Below are 10,845 nucleotides of genomic sequence, written 5' to 3' on the forward strand. Positions count from 1 at the left end.
CAGAACCTTAAATTTCGATTTAACGCATAATTAACAATGTAGAAGGCATGTAACCTATTTTATCACTCATATAACTTGATAATAAGTATAAGAACTGGTCTAAGCTTGTTTGATCCGACCATTTTCTGTTTTGACCCGGTTCGGAACCGAAAGTCGCAAAACTTTGACTTTTGCTTTGACTTCAGTTCTGACCCGTTTTAGTATGACTTGGATATGCCTTAGGACTTCCTTAGGACCAGGATACATGATGGTATGACCCTCTGTGACTGGTTCGTTGTTTGTCCGAGTCATTTGCACATTTCCATTATATGCTTAAAAGTTGACCATAATGCCCTTTCGACCTTAAAACGAGAATTTTGGATATGTGAAAGAACAATAACCTTAGTTACTGATTTCTAAACATGTCCCTAAAATTTCATGTCAATCCGAGGTCTAGAATAGGAGTTATGCTAAATAGCGCAATTAAGAAAACTTTTGTTAATTAAACGGCGCACTTAGCATAAAGCCTGTCTAAACCCAAATTTCGACACCAAACCTTTTACACACTGATGTAATATAATATTTTGGGATTTTTAAGGATTTTTAATTATTTTTAACCTGCTCATAACCTAAGGTTATGACCTCGATTCGGTAAATACCGATTATACCCTTTTCGGACATAAAATGGGTTCTACATAGTATTTTGACGCCAATCCAATTGCTACTGATTTTAAATAATAAATAAAGTATTTTGAACTTTACAGCCTGATCAGAAAACTCAGATTTCCTGTATAACCCGGAAATCGCTTAAAACGACTTTATACGCGTATTAAACGCATAGTTTGGGTTTAAAACCATTCTTGTCATAAAGACTTATTACCTACTGATGTGACTTGTTAAAATAAGTGGTTTTACTAATTACTTCAGACCCGAACATCAGAAGTGTAAATAATCTTTCTTATAATCTTTAAAATGACCAAAATACCCCTACGAGGCGTATTATGGGATTAAACTCGTTATGGGCATAATGGAAGGTATCCTACTGATATCACAATCTATTTAGGGCATATTAGCTTAGGAAACCTGTAAATGACTCTCATGGTTACCCGTTACGCCTTCTGCGCGTTCGGTTCGGTTTATGTAACTAGTTTACATAAATTAGCCGAAACGGGTCAAACCTTATCGTTTTTATCTCAAAATCCAGAAGGTGTTTAGTTTACCTATATTATACCAGTCTTTAAACTTGTCGGGACTAAAACACGTTCTATTCCGGTCTTCGCCTAATCGTGCGTTCGAACCGTATCCTTCGTTAAAACTAACCAGTCTAAGCTTAGGCTTAATTAAAGACCCGTTAGGATTCTAATAGGTTATTATAAACCTTCGTTCCAGAATAGGAGGCCCGGTAAAAGCTACCCGCACTTGCTATTTGTGATTGATACTTGCAAAGGTAAATACTTTTAACTTATTTCCCTATACGGGCTTGGGGTACGGTATATAAAATACCGCTTGGTCCAGCATTGAATCTTTAATCGAATAGAGGTTAAATTATTGATATGCTCTGTTTTGAAATGTTTTGTTTGCTTAAAGCCTTTGGGGGGTTAATGACCATGTCCCGGATTTCCATGGCATCATCTTACGAGATGGCCACGACCTGAGCACTGGGTGTAGGCGTACACCCGTCAGTGCATAAATGAATAAATAATGTGGTGTGTCTATTGATCTTTAACCCGGTCTACGGAACGGGCTACTGAACGCATAAGAAACATGTAATTCGTTTACAAGTATTATTTAAAATAATTATCCCAAGTTATAAAAGTTTGTGCCACGTGCATTCAAATCAATTTTATTAAACCTTTTCAAAAGTGTCGGTTGAATGTATTTACCAGTGTAAACTGACGTATTTTCCCAAAAAGGTTAAGTGCAGGTACTAAGCGAACTAGGCTGGCTCTCTCCTAGCATCCTCAATAAGTCTCGCAAGCTTGGATGTCAAACCGTTGAACATGTTTCCTATTTATTTTGGATCCCCTGTGGATTAATTTCGACTGTTGTGATACTTGATATTACAATTTATAAAAGTTGAAATATATCTATCTTTTGCTTCCGCTGTGCATTTAATTATTGTGTTGTTTGACTGTAATGTTACCAACTACGTCACGGTAATCCCCCACCGGGCCCACCGGTGAAACGTGTGAAATATCGGGGTGTGACAATTCATGCATGGTTACCAAACAAGACATGGAATTGTAATGTTCCATTGCATTTCCTCGTCCATTCCATTACCTTGTCTATTTCATTCCTTCGTCCATTTCATTCCCCCATATTAAACAGACCCTTTATTATTTTAGTCGCGTAATATATATAATTAGTTTCGGTAGAAATTTATACGAAAACATAGAAAAAACTGCTTTATTTTTGTTTTTTTTATATTTGACACAACATATTAACTATATTATAATTATCAACTTTTTTGTCTTTTATATTTTTAACTACTTTTAGCCCTCAACTTTTAGAATTAATGCTTACAACCCTCTTAACTTTTTAAAGATTTTGTAATTGAGTTTTATATGTTTGTTTTTATGTTCGTATTCATATAAATATTCAAGTTGTTTTTATGTACGTATTCATATAAATATTCAAGTTGATTTACGCTACAACGTCAATTACTATTTACTATGGTGAATAGTACTTTGATGTTTCTTTTGTCTTTTTGTGTTTTATATTTTTAAATACTTTTAGCATTGACACTTACAACCTCTTAACTTTTTAAAGACTTTGTAATTGAGTTTTCTGTGTTTGTTTTATGTACGTATCATATAAATATTCATGTTGACTTACGTTTCGACGTAAATTTGTTCAGTCGGTCTACGTTTTGACGTAAATTTTATTTATTTTTTCGGGAAATGAGTCGGGTCAAATATAATACGTTTTCGTGCTTATTTTTACGTACGCTTTTAATTAGTCTACTTTTTGACGTAAATTTTGCTCGGAAATGAGTCGGGTCAAATATAAGACGTTTTCATTAGACGTATAAATTTGAGTCACTTTATGTCTCGGCAACGGTGCAATGTGCCGTACCATTCTTTAACTTAAAAACATTATTTTCTTACGTACTTCTTTTTATAGACGTATAAATTCAAGTTCGTTTACGTTTCGATGTAAATTTTTTTCAAAAATATGAAACGTTTCATGCTTACTTTTGTGTATATTTTCTGTTGGTCTACGTTTTGATGTAAATTTTTTTTGAAAAACAGTCGAGTCAAATATAATACATTTTTATTATACGATATAAATTCGAGTTACTTTACGTTTTAACATCACGGCAACGCGCTATGTTTCTATTTAAGTTTTGTTAAATATCGGATCGCCCCCGCCGCGAAACTAAGGGTAACCCGATAGTAATAATTGTAGTAGCTATCTCAAATAAAGAATTGCACTTTTCAAATCTCAAACTTTGAATACCGACTAATCATAAATCAAAAATTAAAACCCATTTATAATGAGTAACTTTTAAAACAACCTATATATAAAAAAAATCATTAAATACCCCAACCCTTTTAAGGAATAAGGATGTCCAAGAGATAGTATTAAGTATCGAAAGATTGATACAGGGTGGAAGGGGCATCATCGTGACCCTTTCGGTGAGTGATGTTTGCCGCACAGTGAGAGGCCGCCACTCTTAAATCGTTGAGCTGTGAGTGGTTGTTGCAGTGAGTATTCACTGATGTGGGAAGAGGAGAGAGAGAGGGTTAATGGTGGGCCCAACCTCTTTCAACCAATCACATATTTAAAATAAATTGTTTACCACTCTTTATGTGTTTGAACATCCCTAGTGATTAAGTACAAAATGAGAAGTAAAGGATGAAGTTGACATGAAATGAAATTATTGGATAGCAAAGGTGTTTACTGCTCCCTATTTGAGGAGCCTAAGGTTTTAAAGTTGAATTATTGAAGATCAAAAAATTAAATTATACAGTTGGACTGGTCCTCCTTCCGAGTTCCACTGCAAAGAAATGAAGGATAGTGGTGACTGCCATGTTAGATGAGGAGACCATATTTACAAGATTGCCCTTTGGGATTGATATGGCCATCTATTATATTTATTAATTGTTAATTGAGTAAATACGGTTTTTAGATAATGTGGTTTGACCTAAATAATCATTTAATTTAGGGTTATTAGATTTTATCATTCCAAACTATTGGCTATTGGTCGCTGTCACCCCCAACTATCACTTTAACGTCCTTCACCCCTAACTTAACACTTAGTGTGTTCTGTCACCACATCCTTAACTGATCACTAACTTTAGATCCCGTTACTATACTTTGGGGGTGTCATAGGGATCTTAGGAATGTTTTAGGGATCTTAGGACACCTCAAATATATAGTAACAAGATTAAAAGTTAGTGATCAGTTAACGATGTGTTGACAGAACACACTAAGTGTTAAGTTGGGGGTGGTGAGCGTCAAAATGATAGTTTAGGATGACAGTGGTCAATAGCCAATAGTTAGGGGTGATAAAATCCAATAACCCTTTAATTTATTAGTTCTACTTTTTCTGTAGGAGTTAACATTGGGTTAGCGTTTTGTATGAAGAAATAAAAGTTAGAATGAAATAGATCATTCTGATGGAATGTAATAAAAAGAAATATGTTTGGATATCATTACCCTACGTATACAAAAACAGGTTGGGGGGCTGTGTGGCACTTCCCTATTGGACCATACCATTTTTAATTTAATTTTATTTACAGTTTAAAATTACGCTTTCATCTTTCGTTTAAAATTACGTTTTTGCCCTCAGTTCAAAATAAAATTATACCTTTGCCCTTAGCTCAAAATTACGCTTTTGCCCTCGGGTCAAAAACTCTTTTTTTTATTTTGTTCCCAATTTAAAATTACGCTTTCGCCCTCCGTTTAAAATTACGTTTTTGCCCCCAGCTTAAAATAAAATGTTTTCCTCTAGCTCAAAATTATGTTTTTGCCCACAGTTCAAAATAAAATTATGTTTTTCCCCGTAGCTCAAAATTATGATTTTGCTCTCAGCTTAAAATTATGATTTCGCCTCCAGTTCAAAATATAATTACGATTTTGCCCTCTGTACAGACATACATGTTATGAGAGAAATATTCGGCTTATTGTCCCGCAACGCGGGCGGGGCAAAAACTAGTTTGATAATGAAATAGAACATTCTAAAAGAATGTAATTTCTTCCAAAATATAACAATTTGTATTCTTTTGTAAAGGGTGTTATTTATTATTATTATTATTATTATTATTATTATTATTATTATTATATTTATATAAATACTAACATTAATATATCAAAATTTTATTATTATTTATTATTATTATTATTGAGTCAATTATGTTTTTGTCGTTTTTAATACAATTGTGTTTCGTTACTTTGTCTTTTTTTGTTTATCAAATTGTACAAAATATTGATTCATTCTATTCACATATGAGTAACCAAACATCACAATAAAATGAAATGAACTATTTCATTCCGTTGTCCATTCTATTACCTCATCCATTCTATTACCCTATACTAAACTGACCCTGGATGTTCCGTGTGTTCTTAAAACGGTAATGGACTGAAAGAGGTTATGTTGTTCAAATCATAAGGACTCAAACCGTATTTTACTCTTCTTAATGTGTATGAAGAGAGAAACAAGAATGCTTGAACATACATTCTAAAACCATTGAATTTGTTTATAGTTTAAATGAGTTTCTTATATATTTCATTCCGAAATAAACATGAAAACATACATACTTTGGTTATGTGCATTTTAAAAAAGGAGAAAACATATATGATATATACTTATGAAAAAAAAAACAATAAACATTTAATGTAATTTTTTTTTTAAATTCACTTTGTCAATTCTCATTAATATATTTAGCCCCCCCAGCAGGCAGCAGGCTATTTTCAACTCTCACGTCCCTTCCTATTTCTTGTATTTTACACCAATCTTAATGACTATAGCATTCAATGGGAGAAGAAAACCAGACCCAATCTTTAATTTCTTTCACTTCACAAAAGCCAGACTGCATTTGTTCAAATTATTTATAGTTAAATGTAAAAATATACATCACTTAGCAAGTTCATAAACCGTTGGAACCGAGTGAATCATCTAAACCGAAGCAAGTCAGCCTGTTTGACCCATGTAAGATCCAAACGGTTCAGTTTTAACAATTTCACAGTTTTAACGCTCCGGTTCGATTTGAGAAATATTCCCAACAACACATAAAACAAAAGAATGGTCTCAACACAAAAAATAAAAAATAAAATAAAATAAAATAAATAATAATATTCTGCATGAATAAATTATCTTTTACATGGATTGTAACACCATTTAACACCCTCTGCAGCTTCTTTTTATGCCACTTTTTTTTATATCTATATTCTATATTAAACCCCTTTTTGGATCTATCCCCACGTACTCATATGCTCCATGTTCACAGAGAGAGAAAGAGAGATCTGAAATGATTCAAAGCTGATGATTCTTTCATCTACATGAACACCAGATGTCAAGACTATGAGTTGTACTCCAATGATCCCAAAGTATGTGGTGTCAAGAAGCTGTTGATTTGTTATTCAGGTCAGTGAACAGTGAAAAGTATCTCAAAGTATGGTGTTGTTGTTGTTGTATATCTGACTGAAAAAAAGGACCACAATGATGCATTGTTCACATGTATGTTACCATCTTTCTTCATGCTCATCATGTCTTTGATTCAGTTTTCACTCACAAAAACACCTTTAAAATCCCCATTTTTTTTAATAGAACTTTTGATTCTTTGAACATGAATCAAGAACATTTATCTAACAACATTTCTGGAGTGATCTCAACCATTGATCCAATGGTGAACCTCACCATCAAGATTTCAAACTCATCAACTAACTCTCCAACTCTTATTTCACCAGCATCTTCAGCTTTTTATTCAGCACTCCAGTCTCCTTACATATCTCCAAGAGCCACCATAGATGACTCAAATCCACCATCATCCACCACCACCACAACCACCACCACCACCACACCTACCACACCACTATCCTCTACCTCTGACGACATTCCAAGCACTTCTTACAACTTTTCTGACCCCACAAAGCTCACAGTACCTCGTATCTCATTCTCATTTCCTGTACCTCGGATCTCTGTCACAAAAGGGTCTGTTTCACCAGCTTTGAGCTCCAAGTTAAGGAGTTGTGATGTTTACTTAGGGTTTCATGGTAAAAATCCAAACTTGACAAGATTCTGCAAGTGGGTCAGATCAGAACTTGAACTTCAAGGCATTGCTTGCTTTGTTGCAGACAGATCAAACTATGCAGATACTCAAAGCCATGAGGTTGCTGATAGGGTCATTTGTTCAGTCTCATTTGGGGTTGTGGTGGTTACAAAGTACAGTCTTTTGAATTATCTTGTTAGTGAGGAAGTAAGGTTTTTTGGTCAGAAAAAGAATTTGATCCCAGTGTTGTTTGACACCAATTTGAATGAAGTTGCAGATCTTCTAGATGGTAAAAACTGCAAGGAAGCTATTGAGTTGTTGATGAAATGTCATGAGGTTGTTAAAGTGGAAGCAAATGAGGGGAATTGGAGGTGTTGTGTGGGTAAAACAGTAGGGATCTTGAAGGGGAAATTAGGGAGAAAAAGTGTTGCAGATAAAGAAAGTGAGAATCTTGATGAAATCCCATTTTGTAAAAATAGATTTTTTGTTGGTAGAGAGAGAGAACTTGCAGAAATTGAGAATCTTTTCTTTGGATCTGGTGATGTTCAAGAAAATGAAAGTATGACTGAAGGATTAGCAGATGAGGAAGATGAAGTTTTGATGGGCCGAAAGTTGTTAAAAGGGTCGAAATACAAGAAAGCGAAGAGTAGCGTTGTGTGCATCAGTGGCGGATCCGGAATGGGGAAGACAGAGTTAGCATTGGAATTTGCTCATAGGTATTCACAGAGGTACAAATTGGTTATTTGGGTAGGTGGAGAAGGTGAGTATTTAAGGCAGAATTTACTGAATTCGTCGTTAATTATCGGGGTAGATGTAAGTGCAGATGGTGAGAAAGAAAGAGGTCGGATTAGGAGCTTTGATGAACAAGAAACCGAAGCATTCAAGCGGATAAGACAAGAGTTGTTTCGCGATATGCCGTATTTGTTGATCATAGATAATCTTGAAACCGAAAATGAATGGTGGGAAGGGAAGGATTTGCATGATTTGATACCGAGAAACACCGGGTCGACCCATGTAATTATAACAACTAGACTTCCGAAAGTAATGAGTTTTCGGACGATGCAACTTCAACCTTTAACGCTATCCGATGCATTGATGTTAATCACAGGGAGACGAAAGAAAGAATACCCGGCTCAAGAGGTTGAAATTCTTAAGAAATTTGATGAGAAATTGGGTAGGTCGAGTTTCGGGTTATGGGTAATCGGTTCTTTGCTATGTGAACTTACGATATTGCCCTCCGCTCTATTTCAAGCCATTAACCAGATCCTTGTAGACGAAACGACGTCTCGATTTGATGAACCATTTTGGGAAAACAATTATTTTCTCCTCAAAGTTTTGATCTTTTGCATTACACTTTTGAATGGAACCAAGAATCACCTTGCATTAAGGATGCTTCTATCGGGCGTTTGGTTCGCTCCATCGCCCGTTTCATCAAACTTACTAGCTGCAGCCGCTAGCCACATGAGCTCGCCCACAAACCGGTTCAAGAAATGGGCCAAAAAGACCAACTTAACTCTCTTTTGTTGTTCCGGTTTCATAAACAGCCAATCACGGAAAACAGAACACGAGTCTGCTCTTCTTTTGGTCAAGCTAGGACTCGCAAGAAGAAGCAACACGCAACCCGGATGCTGCATCATGTTCCACTCCATAACCCAAGTTTTCGCCAAAAGAAAAGGACCGCTACTTGCCGCAAAAGCAACCATCCAAAGCACAAGGAAGATAGGAAACCAAATCTTGAACATAGACCATCTTTGGGCGTCCGCTTTCCTAGTTTTCGGCTACAAATCCGACCCACCGCTAGTCCAACTCAAGCCTCTTCAAATGGTTCAATATATCAAAAAAACAGCCCTCCCATTAGCCATCACAGCATTCACCACATTTTCCAGATGCAACTCAGCATTGGAGCTGTTGAAAATCTGCACGAACGCGCTCGAAGAAGTGGAGAAGTCATTTGTGTCTCAGATAGAGGATTGGTGTCATGGATCTTTATGCTGGAAGAAGAAGAAGAAGAAAAAGTCAAACTTGAACCAGAAAACGGATGAGTATGTATGGCAAGATGTGACATTATTAAAGGCCACATTGCTAGAGACGAGAGCTAAGTTGCTGTTGAGAGGTGGTTATTTTGATTATGGTGAAGAGCTTTGTAGAACTTGTATTAGTATCAGGACAGTGATGCTTGGGCATAATCATGCTCAAACTTTGGCTGCTCAAGAAACTTTGTCTAAGTTGGTTCGTTTAAGGTGTAAAATATAAATGTGGATCAACTTTTCTATATTGGTCAGTATTTCCCTAAATTGTAATATTATAATTTTGTTTATAATCTTCCTCAAAAGTGATTTATTTGATAGGAAAATGGGTTTTAAAGAAACCAAAATATTATAGCTAAAAAAATACTTTTCTTAAAATGTAACTGAACCTGGTTCTTTAACGGCAATCAGGTTTTCTTACATTTGGAAAAAAAAATTAATGATTTTAAACTTTTATTAAATGCAACCTGCATTTTACAAAATACAAAGTAATAGTACAATTTTTTTAAGTTCTTTAGTTTTTTTTCCAAAATATAATAGAACCCGGTTTTTAACTAGTTAGTCATTTTCTATTACACTGAAATAGTGGTCAAAGTAAAATTTATAGTTCCGGGCTTTTGATACAAAAGGCTAAGTTTTATAACCTTAGGCCACTCGGGGCGGTAGCGTGATGACCCTTCATCACGCGTTGAAAAGGAACGGAACACCGCCGCCGCTTGATCCATCATGCGTTGTATATCTAACGCGTTAAACCCACCACGCGTTGAACTTTTGAATTTGGACCGTTGCAAATGACCGTTTGTAATATTTTTTGACCGTTGTTTGATGAATTTGATTGTTTTTTTTTATATAAATCCAACATATTTCAATACACAAACTCAAAAAACTCTCAACTATTCTCACACTCAATACAAAAAATTAAAACACTCTCCAACTCAATCTAAATAATTTTACAAGAAATATGGAAGGTTCAAGCAAGAGAGGTGGCGGATCGAAAAAAAGAGGTTCGGGTACGAAGAAAAATCCCGTAAGGCCCAAGGTTCGAGCGAATCTTGGTGAGCCGGCGCGCTTTAGGTTGCAAGACGAACCCGACCAAGTCCCACCCTTTCAAACCCAACAATATCCACCCTTTCAAACCCAACAATATCCACCCTTTCAATCGCAAACGTACCATAACCAACCGTTCGTTCCACCGTTTCAACCTCACCAATTTCAATCGCAAACGTATCAAACCCAACCCCACACACTCGACCCACTACTAGAAAACAACACCCTCATTCATCATTTTGCAAAAGCGTGGCATGAACCACGTGAACCACAACAAAGTCTTGACGAGGACGAGGAAGAGGAAGAGGAAGAAGAAGCGGAGGAAGAGGAAGAGGAAGAAGAACAAAATGTTGAGGTTCAAGAAATCGCTCCAATCGGCCGACAATCTTGGACGAGCGAGGAGGAGGTGTCGTTGACGAAGGCGTATTTGCACATCTCGGAGAGTAAGAAACACGGGAACGAGCAACGAAAGGATGCGTTCTGGAGACGGGTGATTAATCATTTTAGGCAACTTCCCGGTGCAAGGATACGAAACATGGACCAAATGACGTCGAAGTGAACGGATTTGAACGGGAAAA

At 35.9% G+C, this 10,845-nt stretch overlaps 1 protein-coding gene across 2 annotated transcripts; it reads left to right on the forward strand.

The window, feature by feature from the left end:
* Positions 1 to 6,299: 6,299 nt before the first annotated feature.
* Positions 6,300 to 9,467, forward strand: LOC110929902. 2 transcript variants are annotated; one of them, XM_035988518.1, is made up of 2 exons: positions 6,300 to 6,568; positions 6,892 to 9,467. In XM_035988518.1, the coding sequence occupies exons 1-2, from the start codon at positions 6,484 to 6,486 to the stop codon at positions 9,444 to 9,446; spliced, it is 2,640 nt and encodes an 879-aa protein (XP_035844411.1). In that variant the 5' UTR covers positions 6,300 to 6,483; the 3' UTR covers positions 9,447 to 9,467. The 2 variants fall into 2 exon arrangements, with proteins under 2 accessions (XP_035844411.1, XP_022028774.1); XM_022173082.2 differs by having other exon boundaries at positions 6,302 to 9,467.
* Positions 9,468 to 10,845: the final 1,378 nt, after the last annotated feature.

The sequence above is a fragment of the Helianthus annuus genome, chromosome 3 (assembly GCF_002127325.2).
Source record: "Helianthus annuus cultivar XRQ/B chromosome 3, HanXRQr2.0-SUNRISE, whole genome shotgun sequence".
Taxonomy (NCBI): Eukaryota; Viridiplantae; Streptophyta; class Magnoliopsida; order Asterales; family Asteraceae; genus Helianthus; species Helianthus annuus.

Coding starts and splice junctions, on each gene's coding strand:
- LOC110929902 (XM_022173082.2), top strand. CDS start 6,660: ATGTATGTTACCATCTTTCTTCATGCTCATCATGTCTTTGATTCAGTT.